This window comes from Chlamydotis macqueenii, chromosome 1, assembly GCF_036417535.1.
Source record: "Chlamydotis macqueenii isolate bChlMac1 chromosome 1, bChlMac1.mat, whole genome shotgun sequence".
NCBI lineage: Eukaryota > Metazoa > Chordata > Aves > Otidiformes > Otididae > Chlamydotis > Chlamydotis macqueenii.
The window spans coordinates 136,444,034-136,466,701 of NC_141556.1; the positions used below are offsets into that span (position 1 = coordinate 136,444,034).

General features: G+C 44.4%; 1 protein-coding gene across 1 annotated transcript; it reads right to left on the reverse strand.

Moving 5' to 3' along the window:
• Positions 1-14,930: 14,930 nt before the first annotated feature.
• Positions 14,931-19,808, reverse strand: LOC104485917 (uncharacterized). Its single transcript, XM_086768080.1, has 3 exons — positions 18,696-19,808; positions 16,097-16,144; positions 14,931-16,010 (listed from the first exon to the last, which is right to left on the reverse strand). The coding sequence occupies exons 1-2, from the start codon at positions 19,806-19,808 to the stop codon at positions 16,136-16,138; spliced, it is 1,122 nt and encodes a 373-aa protein (XP_086624206.1). The 3' UTR covers positions 14,931-16,010; positions 16,097-16,135.
• Between the last annotated feature and the right edge of the window lie 2,860 nt (positions 19,809-22,668).

A 22,668-nucleotide genomic window follows, 5' to 3' on the forward strand; every position in this document is an offset into this window, starting at 1 on the left:
TTAGTTTGGGGAGATAATAAAACTTTCTGTTACACACTGATAAATTCTTAATTAACAAGGCTGAATACAGCCAAAAAATATAGTTTCTAAGATACTCAGCCTCAGCCCAACACAGTTCTGTGTTGCTTCAGGAGTCATTGAAGCATGCAATAATATTTCCAGGAGCTCCCATTCTCTTTGCAGATGATCTTATTATAAATAGGATAGTATTTTTCAAATAGACACTTTCTAGTGCAGATGATTTGCAAAGGCATCCTTGACTTTTGTGGAGGCATATGCAAACATTCTTCCTGAGATTTGGCTGCTTCTATTAAAAAGCCAAGTGAGGAAATGAACAGTGCTTCATATTTTAACAACAGCAAAACCCTCTTCTAAGATGTGCCCTTTTGATATTTTCAGGTGCACCTCTGGTACTGCTGAGGACCTCTGGAACTCTTGGTACACGAACCTTGAGAAACCCTGCTGCAGAGGTTGCACAAACATGTTACAGCACCAGAGCTTGGATCCCACCACACAGAAAACTTCATCATGTTTAATATTTCCAGCTGGGGGTGGAAAGATATCCTTGCAGCCTGGAATGATTTCTGGGGTATTAGCTAAACATTGCCAGGATTATGGCCAAACTGAAATGTGGAAATCATGGATTAATGCCCCTTTTGAGCAACTTCTCAGCTAATTATTTAATTCTGAGCACACAAGGAGTTCCACTGACCACGCGTGTGTTTTCAAAGGAGACTTCAGCTCCATGACTGTGCTTGTGAGACTGAAACTAGCTTGTTTTATTAGGTGCTTTGGCTGTGGTTTGACAAGGTGATTTAGGGCGTCTCATACCATATCTAACTGGCACGGATTGCAAAGTGCTGGACAGACTCACTCTGCTGGTTCATACTGGTTCAAAAAATGTAGGTAGGAGGTATGTCTTGTCCTAGCGACTTACATAGTCTATCTATCTGAATTGTTATTATACAAGGTATGTGTAAGGTATTATATAAAGTATTATAACACCTTATTTTGGCTGAGGTATTGTTTGTCCTCCTGCGGCTGGCATAAAACTGACATACATAACATGTTTTGCACTCTGATTCAGCCTACTGCAGAGGTGTTCACATCTGATATCATCAAATTTGTGCTACCAGGTGATTCAGTAGTGACACAGCTTCTTTGTCCATTAACATGGCTTATGTCACTTTTTACAGGAGAACCTCATGCAACAATCAGCAAAACTCCCTCTGAATTCTGGGGGCTTTGGATCTAGTTAGTCTCTCATTTGCTTTGCTCCCCGTAGGTTGAAACTTAATTGTTTTTTAAGGAGTGCTTAATTTCTTAAGGGAATGGCTTTGACTTAATCTCATTCCATAAAATGTTGTGGAAGTGACTTTCCCACAAATAAGGACATTAGCTTCTAAGAAAAAGCATTTTATATTTAACAGCACCACATCTTAACTAATTTTTAAACTCATGTATCTATGGTTATTTTTTGGAAATAATTATTCAGTGTAGTTGTTGGTTTGTTCATGTATTAGCCCTGGGGAGAACAGGGAAGCAACGTGTGATGTGATGTGATACCTGCCATAAGATCACCCCTGGCTCAAAGATGACCTCAGCCTAAGGCAGATAGCTAAGGCCTCTAACAGTGGCATCTGCGTAAGCTAGAAAAATTAGACATAATTTGAGATTTCAAAAGCTTCAAACTATGGGAGTGGTTTGATCTGGTTTTAGTTTTCACCTGGCTTAATTATGATGCTTTGTTAGCACAATCTGCTGCTGGTTTATTTTCCTAATAGCAAATCTGAATGCACTCCTAATCTTCTTAACAACGATCCCATTCCCAAAGTCATACCTGTGATAAGGTGTGTGACTGTGGGGGGGGGTGTGGGAAAAAAGCTGCTCAAAAAGCTGTGTCTCAGAGCTTTCCAGACTTGTAGTTTGATTCCTGAGATAGGTTTCTCTATGTTGTCTTTCAAAAGGTGTGCCCCTGCAAGGCCGAGCGGGGCTGGCCTTATCAAGATGGCCATGGAGGCCAGGAGGTTTCACATCACAGGTGAAATCACATTACCTCATCTTTCCAGATCATCATTCACCTGCTTGCACACGTGCTTCTGGCTACGGACTCACAGCATGAGACCTGTTGAAGTCACAGAAGAAAAAAAAAAAAAAGGCTGTAGGTTGCTGTGGGAATAGTTAATGTTGGAAAAAACAGTCAGCAGCTGTCTGCAGCATTTCAAATGGGTTCCTGCAGTCTCCGCTTCTCTGGGATTCAATGCAGCTCCAGTGCTGTGCATCAGTAGATGGTCAGTGAGATTGCAGAGGGGATGAGTTGCTGGTTTGGTTGGAGTTTTTCTGTCCTATATCTGCTCCTCTAATGAAGCCACAGTACATACTGGCAATCCTACATGCTAGAGCATACAGTAGCAACTAAGCAGGGACTATGATTGCTCTGTGGTGACAGAAGGACCAGTTATGTTAATCAAGTTAACTCAAAGATATTTTTTTTCTCTCCGCACGGGCTGTGCTACAACAGCACAGAACTACTTCGAGTTCAGAGTTTGCTCAGGCCAGTCTTAGGTACTGGTTTTATGATGCTGGGCACACCGAACATGGATTTTTGTGAGAACTGGTAGTGTTTGGGAGCAGACGAGGGCAGCAGCAACATAGCACGTTTCTCCTGGGGAGAGAGGCTGCGGCTAATTGACTTTCAGGCGTGTGAAACAAAAAGGCCTGCTCTCGGAGGAAGGGGAATTACAGCTTGTCCAACAGAAGTTACAACATGGAGCAAAAGCAGTGAATTCAAAAGAGAGTTTCTTGAGCACAGGGGACAGGGAGCCAGAGACCTGAGGGCTGGAAAGTGGAAAAATTAAGCCAGTTTAGGTAGTATGATAAGCGTGTGGGACATGCTGAAAAAAGAGATAATTGAACAATGGTAGTACTGAGTAACAAAATAATTGGCTGCAAAATTGAGTATCATTTGCTTCATCTGTCCTCCTTACTCCCACAGCATATCACCTTATCTTTGAGATTTCTATGAGGCCTAGAGTATTTCTACCTTTTCTTGGCTGATTAGAGCCATGGAGTGCCTTAAAGATAATTTATTTATTTACTGCAAAAACAATGCCCTGTTTTTAACCAGGTCCCAAGCTGCTAAGTTAGGAGTGTCAGTGGGGGAGAAGGAAAACAAAACAGCAGCAGAAGTGGGAAGGAGTCTCCTAGTTTGCAGGCTGAGTTCGGAGAGGGTCTCCGGAGCAGAGCAGAGGCGGGTGGTAGGAATGCCGGTGAGGGGCTGGGATGGGCACCTGGGGAGGGACCACAGTGGGGGCAAGCATAAGAAACAACCCAGAAGGAGAGGCACATTCATGGCACTCAAAGGTGTGGTGAGGAAAGAGCAGGTGGGAGGACACGCAGAGCTGTGGGCGAAGGGAAAGATGCTGCTACAGGGAGTCAGGGTGTAGAGAGGCTCTGGCATACAACAGGAGGAGGCCGTTGTAGGAAATGGTGCATGGTGAAGGCCCTAGCTGTCAGGCAAGGGGAAGAAAGTTCACAGGGGTGTTTCTAACCTGACTCACAATAAACAGGATGTTTAGAAATTAAAGCAAGGATAAAAAACAGAGGAGGAAAGAAACAAACAGTGTAGGGACTATGTGTAAAGAATAGAAAGCTCAGAAGAAACTTTAGAAGTGGCATACTTCAGATTTAATAAATAGTCCTACATTGTAGACCTGTATTGACAAGGAGCAAATGGCGTCCTTGAAAGACACCTTCCCAAATGATGTCTATTCCTTATCAGTAAGAAATAGGGCTAGGTCTAGTAACTGCCTCCAGCTTTCTCTAAAAGTATTTGGGTAATGTGAAAAAAAAAAAGGTATATTTTTCAGAGGAACAAAAAGTCAGCTCAAACAAACTGAGACTGCTTTTACTTTTAGTCTTTTGGTTTGTTTAAGGAGCTGAAAAATCAGCCTGACACTCAGCCAGAGCAGTTGCAGGTACTTTGCAAGCTGCAAGAGTTCACCCCTCCTCAGAGCGTACTAATACGCATCTCTGCCAAGGGCAGAGTAGGAGTATCGACTGGCACCGTATTTCCAGCGCTGCACTGTAACTCACTGACACGACTTGGAAATGTGCCTTATTTGCATTGCTCAGCTAAGGGTTCGTTCAGCATGTCCCAAAGGGAATGACAAAGCAGCTCCTTACCCATGGGCTGCTGCCAAGCTGATCCCAAGGACTGCTCTGAATTTCGCCGCTTTGCAGTAGGGACCCGTATGCCAACAACAGGCATATTTCAGCGGTCCACTAACCATCACCTCTTGCTTTCAGCTGGCAGGAGGCCAGGCGAGTGCCGTATAGGGCCAGCTTTGCTGACTCACATTAGCCATACATCCTCCCGCGCTGGTGAAATCCTCAGGTGACCTGTGAACAACGCGGAGGGTAGATTGATCCATCCCTAATGCTTTAACTCAGAACTCCTCAGCCTAGTTTTTATGATGTTATACTTAGACTCACCAGTTAGTGACCGGCTGCGGGATAGGTGTATATGGTTAAAATCAAGCAGCAGAGCCTTGAGGTTTGCAAGTTTTCAACTTGAAAGTAAAATGAGTATCTAAATGTAATAGGAAGAAAAAAGATTAGCATTAACAATATATCAAATTAAGCATTTTAATATATTGTCCATTGGTTGGCCAAGACTTATTACGGTATTCCTGTTTACGCTGAAAACACAAACGTTACCTCGATGTGAGCATGCAGGCAGTTAATGGGAAAAATGGATAGACTCTATCTGCTCTTTCTCTTGATTTAAGATATCAAACTACTGCACATGCACGCAAAGAAATACACTTGAATTCTGCTTTCCACTTTAGGCAGCTACTAACTCACCATTTCCATTCCAAATGTTTATTTATTTTGTTTATCTCTTCCCGTCTTTTTCCCAGGACACATGGTTGTCCTCAGAACAAATTCTCCCCCTTAAAGCTCCACAGAACTCATTTAGAACTCATTAGTTCATTAGAACTCATTTCTCCAGCCAGGACAATCTGTGTAATAATTGCTCTGTTAGGAAAACATACCATCTACTAAAAGTTGGTAAAAATCAAAGTACTCATTTGTTATTTGCTCTATAGTCTTCTGGGAGATCTTAAAGTAATAAAGGAAAAGACTCAGTGCCTCAGGAGGATAATGAGAACTTTTATTGCCCAGGAAAGAAAAGTTTATATTGAAGCTTAGTCAATACTCATCCTGTGCATGTGAATATGCATCCTGTTTGAAAACATGACAAATATTTTTCTGATGGTGGGAAATTTTCTTGGGATACAAGAATGATATGCACCAAGAGAGCAATCAAAAGACACTGTGTCTCACGAACTGTGTGTGATCTGGTTTTGTGTCCTCGCTCCACTGAGCTAGGTTGGTCCAACAAGAGATACCTTGAATTTATGTGACAAGCTCTGTGGTGCACAAGCAGCTGCTCCCCACCCCTGCCACCGAAATTTCAGACAGTTAGTGGATGCAGTGCATCCACAGCTACTAGTAGTGCAGCACCCAAGGCGGCTGACTTCCCAAAAGGAGATTCCCTCTCTGCTTGAGAGCTGGGAAAATTCTGATGGCTCCAAGAGACATTTCTGAATTGCAAATGTGGCTTTGAATAAAACAGACACATGCGGCCACTGATTTATTTATGCTTAGACCATTAACATTAATGTAAGACTTGAAAATGAAATTATCTTTATATTTACATATGCAGTTTAAATGTATTTACATAAACTTAGCTTTGTATTTCAGGGGAAGAGGAATAAAGGGAGCCAGGCAAATTACTTTGGCCTCCTGTACAGCAGCTGACAGCATTACATGCAGGTCTGATCATTGCCGCAGTTTGGACTGGTGTGACTTGGATCCAATGCTCTTGTGTGCTTAGGCTGCTTTGTGAGTAAAGTCCTGGCTCTGTAGCTCACACTACAGAGGTGGACATCTGCCTTGTCCAAAAGTGACAGATGAGTCACCTCCTTCGTGTTTCTGTCTCGCTGGAGGCACTGGGATTTTTCAGGTATGTATTTTTGTATCTGCAGACTTACTATTATTCTTCTTAAAAGCCTGTATGAGAGAAATTCAGCATTAGAGAGGCACAATACAGCCTCACTACACCAAATGCCTCTCAAGAGACAGCGTGTTGCGATCATCGGATGGTTGGTGTAAATTATGTCTTAGGAGGAGCCAAGACAGTGTCTGAAGGAAAAATCTCACCATCTGGAATCACTTGTAGGAGAGCTCATCATTTCAAAATCCCTAAGCACTAGATACTACAATCCACACACACCCAAAAATACAATTAACATTGACAGGGGAAATGGCTGCAAACAATCCTGAAACAAGAGTTTCTTCCTGTAAAATATGGATGAAATTCCAAGTTCAAAGCGGTAATCAAGCTTTTTAATTGCTCCTTTCAGCTGTGTTTTGGTAAGAAGCAGAAAATAACTGCACAGACAGTGGTTAATTCAGAGAAGTCTACTGTGAAGGGACTTTTTGCAAAATGTTAGGAATAATAAAGCAGAGCCATTTTTACATTGTGCCAGAAAAACTCCAAGTTAACAAAAAAAAAGCCTGGCTCCAAGCCGGACCACCAAAATAGAAACTAAAGATAGTGCTACAAGTAGAGTCTCAGAAATTGGTTCACATCAATTTGGTTATCCTCTAAGTTTAAAAAAAAAAAAAAAAAGAGGAATGATTTAAAATCTTTAATTTAGTAATGCCTTGAAAAATCCCACTTGTATTGTAGGCCATCTCTATTAATGTAAAAGCCAAGACTTTTTTTTTTTTTATTAGCGCATGCACCTTTGTGCATTAACAGGTTGCATGGCAAGACAATTATAATGTACTTCCAAGGATTTGCAGTAAAGAAAAAGAAATTTACATGCAAATTCCTAGATTAATCCATTTTCCTTTCATGGAGTAAAAAGCAGCAAAAATATCTTAAAATAATTAAGATAGGTTTTCAGTACCTTTTCTGTTTTATAGAAATAGCTGTTTTCCAGAAAACAAAACAAAACAAATAACTTTTCTGAAACTGCAACTCGTTAAAATAACATCTTCAACAATGAAAACACTCAATTGGAAAAACTTTTATAAATAAACGTGATAATAAATAAATGTACACAGGTGTGATGCTAAACATAAGGGGCCCATCTGTTGAGAAAAATGGGAGTAATTTTTACATAGTTGCAGTAGGAGAAACTTCACTTTAAGCAAAATTAGTTTAGAGATTATTTTTGGCATAATGCTGAATCTAAGGTCAGATGGCTAAGCTTTGTTTTAGAAACATGAGAAGCAGAAATTTCTACTGTAAAGAGCAGCATGGTGTCTCAGAAGACAGGAGACCTGACAGGAACAAAATAAATGTGAAGATAGAGAAGTTGAGCTTCTCTTACCCGCTACCTAGCAGAGGTATTTAAAGATGTTGAAAGCACCTGCATCCAGAAGAAATAAGAAGGAATGCTGGGATATTTGAAAATTATGCAGGCTGAATAGCCCATCTTTAAAGGAAATGCTGAGGAATTGCAGAAGGCCCTGGCAAACTGTCAGACTACGCAGAACAACAGTAGGTAAAATCCAGCATATATGAAAGCAAAGTAGTATACACGAAAGATAAATCACGAGCAGATCTCAGAGGGCTCTGAACAGTTTCTGCTCAGGGCATTGTAACTGACTGCCCCCCTGGGAATTCCTAGTCAAAAAAAAAAAAAAAAAAAGAAAGTAATTCCAGGACAAAGACTGGGGTAGAAACTACAATAGGAAATATCACAGTAAAGAAATATCCGTATGCCACGCTCAACAATTTGACCTGTACAATGCATATTTATCATTTCTGACCCATCTGTCAGTATTCACTGTCTTTAGCATGACACACAGCAAAGCCTGACAGACTTTACTATTTCCTTACTGCTTGAAACAGGCTTCCAAGTAAAGAGTATTTTCCATAATTTACTGTTAATCATGTTTTCTCCAGCCTCCTGTAGCTCTGTAGTCACAATTTCTGATGCTTACACACGGATTTGTAAAACTCAGCTTTTCTAGACATCAACTAAATTCCTGTTTCTGCCATCAGCTCCTGCAGCAAGATGAGCTCAGGCAATCGCGGTGCAGCCCTGGCAGAGCACCACTCAGTTTTCTATATCGTTCCCACCAGCCCTGAGCCACCATTCACCTCACCTCTCTCCCAGCAGTACTAACAACTGTTCCAGCAGCACTTTGAACTCCACTGTCTAAGCGTCTCGGGGAACTGGGGCGGTGAACTGACCCTCTCCTCCTGCCAAAGCCTCTGCAGCAGGCATGGCAGAGAGGCAGGGAGGAAAAGCAGGGAATCTATAGCCAGCCCCAAACTTCATCCCTTTTCTAAAGTCCTGTGTAAGTATTAGCATAGCAGCGATTCAACCAGATCAGGTTCTTAGAGCCCTGTCCAACCTGGCCTTGAATGTTTCCAGGGATGGGGCATCCACCACCTCTCTGGGCAACCTGTTCCAGTGTTCTACCACCCTCATTGTCAAATTTTTTTCCCTTATATCTAGTTTAAATCTACCCCCTTTTAGTTTAAAATCATTAACCCTCATCCTATCTCTACAAGTCCCTCTCCAACTTTCCTGTCAGCCCCCTTTAGGTACTGGAAGGCTGCTATAAAGTCTCCCAGAGCCCTCACTTCTCCAGAATAGGCCCATTGCTTGTTGTTCATAAAGTAATTAATCAGTAATGCCATGGGAAACCTGTGGTTGAACTTCACAAACATTAAAAGAGCAATACAGAAGTTAATTTAATTGCCAGTAGTTCTAAGCAGAGCAAACTAACAGATGAAGCTACCTAGAGCTAACATTGCAAATCTTTCAGGTTCTTGCTTGACCAGGCCCAGAATTTGCAATGCTATTTTTAAAACACTCACTACATCAAACAGGCTCACATGCTCAAGGCAACACCCCCATCTCAGGAAAGTCACTTCTGCATTTTGAGAGAGAAGTGAAATGTTTTACTTTCTTGTGGCTTGCCGGGTTAAGCCACAGAGTCAGCCATCTTACCTGGATGAGTTTTGTCAAGTAATTTTCTCCTCCTACCACAGCCAAATCATCCCATGCCCGTGCCGCACACACACATACAGAGGGCATGCTGTGATAACTGCTGGGCAACACACCAGCTACAGCAATAAGCAGGTTTACCTTTTCTGGTCCTCCACCACTGTGAGATATGAACTAAACTATAACCAACATTTCCTGGACTTAGGAAAGCTTAGTAACATTCATTGCCCTTTTCTTACAGTCATGAGGAAGCATCTCTACCAGCCCTCCTCACCTGTTTCTTGGTTCCAGCAACTCTCTCTTGCAGCAGCTTCACGGAACAAGGTGTCAAGACTGAAGCTGCAGGAACACCAGAAAAACACACAAAAAAAGAAGAGTTTCTTCATTTCGATGCTCTGTGGAAAGTGCTCATTCAGAGACTGTGGGCTGGAGAGGTCAGGAGAAGCAATGTTTTGAGCACTGACAAAAAAAAATACCATGTTTTTCAATGCTTGCTAACAAAACCACAAAACATTTAAAGTGATCTTAAGGAACTGGTGAATTGTATTGTTCCCTACCTTGTTTGTACTGAAAGAGTCAATTTTATTCCTTTTCACTTGCAGGCAATCAAAATGTGTAAAATAGAAAATGCATGTTTTAGGAAACGGTACATACCGAATACCACCCACTCTCCTCTCAGAAAGCATTTGCAACTGTAGCTTATGCGTTGTTATTATTTGTTGCACATTCCAGTTATACAATGAAAGCACTTTTTGTGTCCTTTTTTTTTTTTTTTTTAAAGCATGCTAAGGCACAAGAAGAGTGATCTTTTAAGCTCCCTCCTTGAGCTGCATGATTCTGTAACCAGGTCCATGAAGTTCCCTCATGCTTGGTGGGTCAGCACCACCAGCAGCCTGGCCAGGGCTCCTTCTTCTGCTCCTGTATTGGCCTACAAAGCACCTACAGCAGTCACAATGTGTACATTTATGTTCAAGTACCTGATCTCATTGAAATACTCTGCCCATACCTTTTCTGCTGGCCAATACTACATTCAACTGGGTAGCTGAATCTTCTTTTCCTAAATGGGAAAGCAAAGGACAGATTGGGTCCCCTGAAGTAACTTTTTTTTTCCCGTTCAATACCACCAAATTTATTCTGCTGCTTCCGGGAAACCTCCATGATCTTGCAGATGGAAACTCACTCGTTTCTTCCAACAATCCAGTGTAATAGCAAGGAGATTTCCCCGCTTTATCCACCAGTACTTGATACCAGAGTTACCTATCTGGCTTGGGAGACTGTTGGTGAAGGAGAAGGGACAAGGAAAATGACACGGAAAGAAGGAAAATGAAATGCTTCTCCTCCCAACCCACACACAGCACTTTGAGAAGCCTGTTGCTTTAAGTCCCTCATTCCTGCAATCCCACCAAGTGCAGCAAGATACACACCTGCATGGCCTGAGCAAAAGCACCCTCAGAGATTTCCCCATCTCAAACTGATCTTTATTTTATTCTCAAGAATCCGGAGTTGCTAACATTTGTAATCCCAGTACCTCTGTTAAGTACTTGTTTAAACTTCAATCCTCAGCTTTAAGGGGAAAAAAATATATTTTTTTCCCCCCATCATCCTTGGGGGGAATCTCCATGTACTGGTGGTATTTCTTCCTTCTAGATGCCGGAATGAATGATATTTGACTGGTGTGGAGTGAAAAAAAAAAAACAGCAGAGCAGACGAGGGAGGTATGGTGGACGATAAATGCCAGCATGCCCAAGTGGAGGGTAGAAAGTTTAGGCAGAGGAGCTACGAACTCTTACCCTGTGTTACACATTTCAAGGAGCTGTCCTGTCTCTGTTGATCCCAGGGTCCAGTGTCATCTATAGAGGAACATGCAGTCCAGGTCCTCTGCCACCATGTTGTCTCGCAGCTTATTCATCAAGCAGCCCCCCCAGCTAACACCAGCACACCCAGCCCTTTCACCACCTGCGACTGCCTCTGCAGAACAAGCCACACACAGTCACAGGCTGAGACTTCATATGGCCTCATAACTTCAAATAACCTCGTATTTTGGGATAATAGAGAGCATTTACAGACACTTTGAACATCGGCAATGCAGATGGTGCTTGCAGTATCTGAAGCCAGTGTAAGCCATAGTTGTGTTTTTAAACAGTCATTCCTGACTTCAGATTGTTAGGACTGCCATTTTAAGTGGCAAGTGGCATTTTCTTCACCCGCTGGTGTAGGTGCAGATGCAATGCTTGTATTACATGGTTCAGACAATAAAAAAGAAACAACTGAATGTGATCTGAGTTTTTAGACTTCACACAGAACCAAAAAATTAAGCTAAACAGTGACTGAGTTTTGTGGAAAGGATTTTATGGACAAAAATGTTTGCAATTAAAAAATTCAAAGAAAACAGATTTTTTTTGATGTAAACATTCCCGTGCTGCCCTGGAAATATTAACACAGCAACACTGCACTGAGACATTTGCAAGAAGAAAGTGTCCTTTAAAGTAAAAAAAGAGCAACAACCTCCAAGAAAGGTAAAAGTACTTCTTGACATATTTCAAGTTTACAAATATGTAAGATATTGTAAACATGTTCCTGCTTTTTACGTCTCAATTGTTGTTTAGCTGACTGCCCAGTAAACAGCCAAACTGCAAAGATGCCACATGGTTTTGATGAGAATTCTCAGGGAAAAACAAACAAACAAAAAAACTCAAACAAATAAAAAAAAATTAAAAGACTGCTGGACCCAGAAGATTATATGGATAAAAAGTTATGTGCTGTATTGGGCTGATCTAATGTACACTGAACTTTGTGACAGGGTAAAAGTCAAACCTGAGTGCCAAAACAAGAGGGGGAAAGTAAGATGTAGCTTTACAATGTATCCAGACAAGTCTTCAGGGACATCACCTCTTTGTAGAAAGAACTGCCAAAAGCACTGCCATAGACATTATCAATTGTTGCAGTCTCTGTTAAGCATATGGCCTAAAATAAAAAGTTTGATAACTTCGCTAGGCAACATTTCCACCAATGTCTAGGCTGTTAGCATCGACTCACATCACTCAATGGTTACAACAGCCTCTCGGCTTTTGGGTTGGATTTTACCACAAGAGTGGACAGAAAGACCTGTTGCTAATGCCACCGCCTTCTCAAAAACCTACGAGCCTGGCAGGCAGCCAGGGAGCATCCTGCATGCACTCCATCCAGGCACACTTAGCCACATACAGAATTTCTTCATGCTAGACCATACCAACTTGGCAGAACTACATACACGGGGTGAAAGGCTCTGCACATGCAGATGGTCCAGGCAGACAATGCCTGATCCAATGGCTAGCCCTCAGGACGCCCTTCTCATGTTCAGCAGATTTTTATGAAGAAGAAAACAAGTTGTTGAGATGACGGGGCAAGGAGGAAGATGGGAAAGCAATGGTTTAAGCTTAAACTGGAAGTCTCATTGAATAACTGACAGGATCCCGTCAGAGCTCACGAGTAGTAATTTTGCTCAACCCGCAGATGTGACAGGCTACCCCACATGCAAAATGTTCTGCTGTCATCTTACCTTTAAAGACACATCATTATACTGGTAAGGCCAGAAGAGTAGTAACATTGCCTCATTTTTTCAGATGCTCCAAATATTTCAAACCTAACTGCTGCATACAGGTGGAAGTCAGAAATACCATTTATTTGTCTTCACTTGTGCTGAAACTCAGCTCTAAACTCCCCAGCCATGTCAGCTTGCTCAAAGACTTACGTGTTTTAGTCTCATCCCTAATTTGCAACACATTTTGTGCTGTCAGAGTCACATTGCACTGGTTTTAATTTGTTCTGTGTAATAACAACGCATATCAAGCCAGCACATTAAAAAGCACATCTGTGAAAAAAAAAATCCTGTCTTACTAGAAATCCCTCAAAATAAACTTATCTGAAATTTCTCCCCAAAAGTATGTGCTACTTAATTCTAGTCAACTGACGGAAAACTATTTTTCCGTAAGATGCTGGTTTGCCCAGACAGATAAATTCCACATATTTTACAAGTGTTCCCAACTGGAAATTCCATCAGTCTTGGTGAAAAGCTTTGCTGCATCTTTGTACTAACAGTCAAGTTTTGAGAAAAGCGTAAGAAATTGCAGGAATGCTGAAAAGAGGACATCCTCCCATGCTAAGTAATAGGACTTGGAGAAATAGTATTAAAAATGAATAATTCCCATGTATCACTGATTTCCACTGCAGATCAATTACTGAAAGAATAACAGAATCATGGTTCACTTCAACACTAAGCCTCTCAGACTGCACGCTCTGTCTTCATGCATCCCTTAGTTAAAGGGTTGTCCTCAATGTCTGCTTTCAGACAGCATGCATCTTCAGCATTTCCGTGCTGCCGGCCACACCATGTAAATGACAGCAATTTTAGCTTATAATCATCCAAAGAAATCTACACATAAATCAGAGATGAACAGAAGGTATGCAATTCTGAACCACCCTTTCAAGACAGCCAGTGTGCTGACTCAACAAGGACAAGACAACATCAGGAGCTGTAGAAGTAAGATTCACCCGGTGTCAATGACATACATAAACCTATGCGGTAACTAACTGTTGGAATTTGAATAAACTCATTGAAGTCCAACACTTCTAATGAGAAACTAACGGACAAGGAAATTTCATGCAGCTTACAGCACAGCAATGAGGGGGAAAGCACATGTGCAACAATAAACCCCAAAACAAGGATGCACAAGTACCACAATGAAGCTACTGGGTGGCTCAAAGACAAGTGGTGAAAGCCAAGTTTATGAAGAAGGAAAAAAAAATAAAAATGGGGAGGGGGGGTGTGCTAAGTCCTACATGTCTTAAAAACACCACTGCTAATAATTTGAAAGGCAAGTTTCTTTATGAAAGCAGGCATCAATTTTTAAGCAGCCACTGACAGTGGAGAGCAAGGCAGAGCCCGGGCAATTGTCTACAGCAGACACAGAAGACAGGGTGGTCCAACTCTGCACCAGCAGCAACCAGGAAACTGGGAGGTGACCAATTTCCAGGAAGGGCACCAGACTGTACAAAGGCTGCAGAGGGTAACAAACAAACCCAACAAATTCTTGACAGAAGGACTCAGTAAAGCAGATTAGGAAGTGTTTCAGACTCCAGCTGGGTATGCTGCTCTCAAATAGGACAAGAAAAACAAGAACTGTTGCTGCTTTGCTGCTCTGAGTCAGTAGCTTAGGACCCACACTTACAGAATTCATCAGTGGGACTGTGCAGGGCAACGTCTGCTCATCCTTCCTTCCTCAGTCCCCTCCCTCCCCACATCTCCCCCCAAATCCTGCCACTACTGCAGCACTTCCTTGAGCACAGATGCCTGCAGTGGTTCATGCGTAGCAACAAGGGCAAAGAAATGCAGCTTGGACCAGCCAGTAAAAGATTTCTTAAGAAAACAGGACAAGGGAAAAATGGCACAAGTGACCTGATCATTGAGCTTAAGCCCCTTCTCAAAAATGAAAGGCATTTTTACAACTTGGAATTCCACCTGTAAAAGTGCTCTATATTCTACTGTATTGAATGCAGGTATCTCAGCATTCAGTGGATCAGAGTCCCAGTTTGGAGGTCACTAAAATAATGTTTTTCCAGTACAGCGGCTATTTCATTTTCAGACAGATCAAGGCCCGATTCCCATCATTGTCTCAACAACTGGCAAAGATGAAAAAGCTATGACAACCACAGTTATAACATTATAGAGCCTTTATGCAAAATATTGAAAGCAAATTTCAAAGGCCGATTTGGTTTCTGTTGCTAGTTAAGAGTCGGTTGTGCTTTAATAACTGAAACCCAGAAATTCTGTAAAAGGTCAGGTGATGGAAAAAAGTGATTACAGAAGGGGAAGTGGCAATACAAGAACAAGGGAGAAAAAAAAGACTAAGCTTAAGGACAACATTTATATATAAAAATTTATTTAGGTGAAGTCACAAACAGTTTCAGATCAATTTACAAACACTTCATGTTATGCATATTATTGAAACTATCAAGAAAGGTAAAGGAGAGCAGATAATGGCAGCTTTTTCCTGAAACAACTAAAGGCATACCCTTACCATCATGCGCGTTACCGGATCATAGTATTACCTTGATCATACTCCCTAGTATGCAAGGGAAAAGGAAAAGAAAACAAAACACTGAGATGTAGAATGATTAAACCGTGAACCAGTGAATATGATTTTCATGAACACCAGACTACAAAGGTCTAGTCTGATGCTCAGGATCTTAAGTATTCTACGAGGATAAACACAGAATAATAATTTAGGTCAATTATTATATTTGATCAAGAATTTTGTAATGCACAATTGGGCTATAACTGATTTCTGGCAATGACAGCAATAGTTAATGCATTTTTCAGAGAAGAATGGAGAGGCGATACTGAGCCTCACAGAATAATTCTGTTGACAACCTGAGTTATTATAGCAAGTGTATGATACTGTTTCAAGTCAAACATACATTTATGTTGCAGATTATTTTCAATGAAATGGTAAAAGTAACAGCTGTAACAAGACAAGTTATGATTTATTTAAAAAAAAAAAAACAAATAAAGTACATAGGTTTTTGAAGTGTCCGGTTGTGATCTGCAAAGATCCAGGATTGCACACAAGTTTGCTCAAATGAGAAGGGTTAATCTGCACATTAAATTGGCTTATACTTTCAAAGTAGTATTTTAGGGCAGGGCTCTCCTCCAGGAGACTGTTCCTGACCTCATTCAACCAATGTTCAATTTATTCACCTTCCTGAATCTTTGCCCTCTTTGGGTAGTCTGTGACAAGTGCTGCGCTGCAGGAATTCCTGTTTTCCAGCAAACTGGCTTGCTCTGCAGGTTTGTAGTCCATTGTTACAATTGCTGATTGGGTAAAATGAATTTCCTACGTCTTCTCTAGCACAGCTTGCAACGCAACAGAAGCAGAGGTAAAAGAATGCACTAGAATACCAGAGCTCCACTTAAACACCAACGGAGTCAGGCTGTTGGCACCAATAAGAAATTCTGTATTTAACAAATCTGCAAATATTTAAGATCCAAAGTTAGTCAGTTTTATAAATAAACTCACCCACTTAGTCTGACTGCCATCCCAGCTGGCCTTCTGTTTTCATGGAGTCTGGGGGAAAAAAAATAAAATAAAAAAAAAAGAATTGTCTGAAGTTTTACACACTGACATAAATTTGCAGGAATGAATCTCAGCTATCCTACATATGTGTCAATTATCGCACTCAAACTAAAACGAGGGTTTCTCACTTTGTTCTTCCTGTACAAAGCAAAGTTACAGCTCTCCACGGGCGCCTTAGAAAGGACAGCTAGCCTCAAACATGACACTGTGTTTTCTTTGACTTTGTTTTTACTGGTTTACCTTCTGTGGACCTGCAGAACTAGAGATATGGGCACTACATCAAGCTGAAATTTAAGGAGTCTTCGCCCGAAAGGGGAAACGAAATCCAGTCAGGCTGCCTAATGCTATCCCTTGAAATTATGACAACAAAATCAGTTCAAACAAACAATCTGGAATAAAAGGTCTTAGTAAAACACCTCCTCTTCCTCTTGACAGCATGAATGTGGAAAAGCTTAGGTTCTGGCCGGAACCGTAAGGCCATAAGAGGCTTCTCTCTCCCATTTTAATTCTCTGACTCTTGCCCAAATGTTAAGTCATGTTTTATTTCTCTGAAGTAGCTTTACACAACATAATTAGGGCTTGCAAGGAGCTGGGGAGGTGCAGGGGAAACCCACAGGCCATCTCCAAGTGAGCAACATTTCCTTGCTGCTGCCTTGCCACTGATAAACTCACACTTTATCCCAGGCCTCATCTACATTTAGCAGCTGCTCAAGCCATTATTTCAGTTAAGGACATTTTTCTCTTTTAAACAGTTGTAAGAGACTATGTGCTACCAATTAAAAACTGCTCTAATAATAGAAAGGCGGTTGAGCCCACACCGAACAATTGCACAACTTTTACTTTTGCTTTCCATTGTGCTGCTAAAGTACCACTGTTTTTACAAACATGAAACTTTTGGTACGGTCTAAGTTACTTAGTTAAAATAAACATGTTTAATTTTTCATTACACCATTTCTAGGGGGAAAGAAAAAGCTATCAATGCCACTGCTAAAAATCAATGGGGAAATTTCCATGAAGCCAAAGGCTACCGAGACCTCTGACGCCTCAGCCGACAACAGGGCAAAGCTCTGCACTGACAGATCAGCTGCTGTGGAGGAAGTTACAAGTCTGGTTAACGTGACAAGCTGAAGATCCAGTCTCGGATGAGATGAAAGCTATAAGCCATTGCCCATCCGGTGCTCACACAGGATCCGTAGCAAAACAAGAACTGAGCCATTGTTCTTGAGAACGGAGAAATCTAAACAGAGATATCAGAAAAAGTTGCATAAATCCAGAACAAACAGAGAAGGCACCAAGGCCACAAGGCTTGCCCCAGGGCCTGTTCATCTATCTTACTGCATGGTGTTTGCTTCCCTTTCTTTGTTGCAGGTTGGCTCAAAGAAGTCACTTTTGATAGGTACCAAAGTCAGGATTTTGCGTGACACACCAAACACTTCCACATGCCCTGAAAAAGGGTCCCCCTTTCTAGATCAGGCTAACCTAGTGGAACAATTTAGCCACTCCTCTGTGCTGGCAACCCCCGGGAAGCACAGCATCTGATGAGCTAGCAAAAACCCTTCAGGAACACAAAGGTTCTTCCTACAGTCCTAAAAAAAGTTTAGAAAGAAATATAGCCAATATACCATCATTCAGCTGCCGTGAAACTCAAGATTCAGCATTCAGCATTTTCTGTGCTGGGGATTTGACAGACTACAGCCACCACTGCAAGAGAAGCAGCACAACCCCTAACAGAGGCAGGCAGCCCTTTGTAACCGTAGAGCTTGCTGTCACAGCTCAGGGAGTGGAAAGGGCAGATCTGCTCACATACAGGGGTAATACCAGTGCAGTGACACTTGATGCCTACACGGAAAGCAAAAGCTTAACTTAGACAAAATCTTCCCTACTTCCCCTAATCACACCCACCATCTTTTCCCACAAGACAGGGCACAACTTGCAGATTTAATCTACTGAGTCCTAAACCAGGTTAAATCTCCAAATCACAGTGAATTTGCAAGCTGTGGCCATTCACATTGAAGTTTACCTTTATTCACATCAATTTTTCTGGCGTCTCACAAAGCCTGCAACTACCCACAGTAATAACAGGAGAGTCTGTAGTCTTTGTCTTACATATAGATAACTGTATTGCTGAGAAAGTTAATTTTATAAAGACAACTCAAGAGAAAAAAAACAAAACATCTTTCTTCTTAAGTCTTAAGGAAAATGCAATTATATACCAGGGGAGAGAACTAGTGGGGTTCCTAATTTCCGGTGGCCAGAGCAATAAATGCTACAAACAATTATTTGCTGAGAGCGTGCTTTTTTCTCCAGCAATGCCCACACCTCCCACGGTGGCCAGCTGGACACCCTGCAGCCCCGTGCGTCGCCAGCTGATGCCGCGGCCCTATGGTTAGCACAACTGAAGGGTCAGCGCCCTGACACGCGAGCTGCCAACCAACGCAAGGGCACCCCAATTGCCCTCCTTCTCCTCTTCCCCTCTGAGGGGGCACTATGCCCAGCCAGAGCAGCAGGGAAACATGCCACCGCGGCTGCCAGCCCATCACACCTGGCTTTTCTCCTCCTGCTTGGGGCTCTCGGACGGTGGTGGGGCCGGCGAGGCCGGCGCTGCCTGCGTCTCGCCCTCATCATGGGGCTGCCTGCTGATGAGTGACTTGAGGGGTGCCATCCACTTCATCCAGAGGTCGAGGTCGACGTCGCCCCAGGGCAGGTTGGGGTCCTTGGCTGCCCGCCGCCGAAAGTCCTCATCGTAGCTCATCCACGAGGTGCCCCCGTAGGTGGCATGCAGCTTGCGGATGGTGTCCAGGTACTTGAACATGGCTCCGCAGCGCGCCGGGTGCTTCTCGCACAGCACGCTGGCGTACACCAGGAAGGCCGAGACCCACTGGTCCAGCGTGTCCACCGGGAGCGGGCCGCGCCGGGGGGCCAGCTCTGTGTGGAGCAAGGAAAAGAGGTCAATGAACTCCCCCCGCCAGATCCGCTCCTTGGTGGCCTTGGCCAGCTGGTAGCCCAGCGGCCGCCGCAGCCCCACGTAGGGGGTGGTGGCCGCCGACGCGTCCGCCGCCGCCGCCGCCGCCGCCGCCTCGCCCTGCCCCGCCGCTGCGGCCGCCGTCGCCGCCGGGCCTCCGGCCGCGCCGCTCGCCGCCGCGGCCGCCGCCGCCGTCGCCTCGGCGCACGGGCTGGCCGCCGCTGCCGCGGCCCCCAGCGCGGCCTGCCGCTCCAGCCAGCGCGGGTTCACGTAGACGGTCCGCAGGCGCGGCGCGGCCCCCGCCGCCGCCGCCGCCCGCGCCGAGCCCTCGGCGCCAGGCTGGAGGCGCAGCACGGCCAGGGTGGCCGGCGCGCCGGCGGGCAGGTCGCTGCCCTCCCGCCGCGGGGCCGGCTGGGCCGCCGCCGGCACCTGGAGCAGCGAGGGGGCCGCCCAGGGCGGGGAGCCGCCCCTAGGCCCGGCGGCCGCCGCCAGCGCCTCTAGGCCCGGGAGGCCGAGCCGCGAGCCGGGCGCCACCGCGCCGAGCACCCATCGGGTCTCGGCGATCGCGCCGCGGTCCCGGGGGCTCCGGGACCTCCCCTCCTCCCGGTGCCCGGCGAGGGCCGTCCCCAGCGTCAGGGGGGCTGCGGTTCCGGCCCGGCGCCGACGGCGGCTCCGCCGCCTCCCACGTGGCATCGGCGCGGCGGCTGCGGGCAGGGCGCGCGACGGGGGGCGGGGGCTCCAGCCCGGCGGGGCGGGGCGTGGGCGGGGCGGGGGCGGGGCCTGAAGCACCGCCTCCACGCCCCGGGCCCGGGCCCGCACGGCACCCGGGAGAGTAGGGATTGCCCGGGCGGTGCCCACGCGTGTCTTGCGTGCGCGTCTCGGCGGGAGGCCCGCGGGGAGCGAGGGGCTGAGCGGTCCCCGGGACGCCGCACGGGCCTGCGCTGGCGTGCTGGGCTGGGAGCCTGCAACATCCGTGCCCTTGCTCTCTCCATACGTACACACGTGTATATATGTAAAAAAAATGCAGATACAGCTAAGCAGCGTATATATACACACTGTACGGATGCACTATACATATGCACTATATATAGTTCCATATGCACTATGTAGTATATATGTACACACACTATACATATGACTCTCTATACACCACTCTATGTATACAGCATACAGTAGCAATCACCCGTGACATTATTGCTTCAGTACAGCAACGTTTGGAGGAGTAATGACATTCCATCACTTTTCCCTTTCAGTATAAACGAGCATCTTTTTCTCTTTCTAGAAAATGCCTTTTTGTTTTTTTTCCCTTTAAGGGTGCAATCACACAGGTACAGCTCTCCTCGCTAAGCCCTGAGCAGCTGGTCTGGGCAAACGCTTCCAAGACTCCTCAGGGTGTCTTGGCGACTGACCTGTGGAGCCCCGGGACAGATAAGAAACAGGAAAATATGTGACTTTACTTGAGATGGGAGACATAGCCCCGCAGGCAATTTCCCTTCCAGCCACTTCCCATGGCACAGCCGCACACATTTTACCGGAATCACTGCCAAAGAACATGCTGGCCTCTGGAGAAGGAGGACCCATCCATCTCTGTTCTTGGCCACCACCTCAGTGAAGGCCAAAGACCATGGGTGCCAGAGCTGGGTGCTGGCTCCTCGTATGGACTTAGGTCACGTGCCCACTCCTCCGCTGCCTCCACAAACGCTTCTGCAGCACCTTCTCCTCTGGAGGAGCAGCTGTGAATGCTACACTGGAATGCCTATAGATCACTTCCACTGCAATACAGACAAAAATTCTGTAAAAAAACCACAACAGCTCTTCCGTCTTCACAGAAAAAAAAACCTGCAAGACCTAAATTTTAGATAAAAAATCAAATCCCAGGAATTACAAAGTTAAGAATTCTTCTGTAAATAAAAAGGTAAGGTAAAAGAGTGGCTGCGCTTTTTTCAATGCTTAATAAATTCTAAAGAAATAGAAAGAGTAGCAAAATTCTCCTATTTTCTAATTCACTCTTATTTTCAGAGATTTGTTCAGAAGTCTGAACAAAATAGACTTTGCTTAATTCTTAAGATGAATACACTCATATTTTGATAAAAAAAAATTTTTAATACGACTGAACTAGATACAACTGTGATAAGCTTTTAAATGCTTGTATTTTAAATTCTGTTGTGTATCTCCTTCTAATTCCAGGTTAATGGGGCATTAATAACACCAGAGGTTGTTAAAATAACAATAACATGATTTCTCTAAAACCTGCCCATGCAGCAGGCCTGCTAGTAAGTCAGGTGATATGTGTTTATATAAAATCTGTGAAAAATTTATGAAGGTTAAGGCTTTCTTGACTTTAATCCAAAATTCATTTAGTTAGAACCACAAAGTCATTAAAGTTGGAGGGAACCTTGAGAGGTCTGTAGTCTGACCTGCTCAAAGCAGGGTGAAAACTAAACCAAGACAAGGTTGCTCAGTGCCTTGTCCAGGCAGGTCTTGAAAACCACCAACCATAGGAGTTCTACAACCTGTTCCAGTGCTTAATAATCCTCAGTGGTTTGTTTGTTTGTTTTTTTTTCCCTTAGATGCAATTCTGTTTCAGTTTATGACCGCTGTCACCTGCTCACTCTGCACTTCAGGACAGAGCCTGGCTCCACTTTCTTGACAACCCCCTTGCAGGTACTGGAAGGCTGCTATTATGTTCCCCTTCCCCTGGCAAATGTTCCAGCTCCCAACTCTCTTGGTGACCCTCCAAGGGACTTGCTGAAGTTGATCAAGGTCCTCCTTAATTACAAGGGGTAACGGTTTTAAAATAGACGGAGGTAGATTCAGACTTGACATAAAGCATAAATTTTTTACACTGAGGGTGGTGGAACTCTGGAACAGGTTGCCCAGAGAGGTGGTGGATGCCCCATCCCCATTCAAAGCCAGGTTGGACGAGGCTCTGAGCAACCTAATCCAGTTAGAGATGTTCCTGCTCCTTGCAGGGGGGATTGGACTAGATGACCTTTAAAGGTCCCTTCCAACCCAAACTATTCCATGATTCTACGATTAACTGGGGGCACCCGACCTAGACACAGTGTTCCTGATGAGGTCTACAATGACCAGTTCCCTTGGCCTAGTGACTACTCTTCTGTTGATGCAGCCCAGGATGCCGGCAACCTTCATCCCTGCCAGGGCTCCCTGCTGGCTCATGTTTGGCCTGCTGGCCACCCGCAGGCCTTTCCATCCAAGCTGCTCCCCAGCCTGTCAGTGCCTAACCCCCAGAAATGCAGAGGGTTAGTCCACACCAAGTGTATTTGTCCTCACTGACTTCCATAAGGTCTCTGTTTCCCCATTCACCTGGTCCATCTAGGCCCCTCTGAATGGCAGCTCCTTCCTGGAGTGTGTTGACTGCGCCATGAAATGATGTTGCCCACAAACTGGATGAGAGTGCACTCTGTCTCCTCCTCCTCCAGGCTATTGATAGGGATATTAAACAGGACAGGTCTCAAGATAGACTTCTGGAGAACTTCACTTGTAACCAGCTTCCAGGTAGAGTATGGACCAGTAGTCACTATGATTCAAT

Excerpts from the sequence above, each read along its gene's own strand:
- LOC104485917 (XM_086768080.1), bottom strand. The coding sequence starts at position 19,808 with ATGCCACGTGGGAGGCGGCGGAGCCGCCGTCGGCGCCGGGCCGGAACC.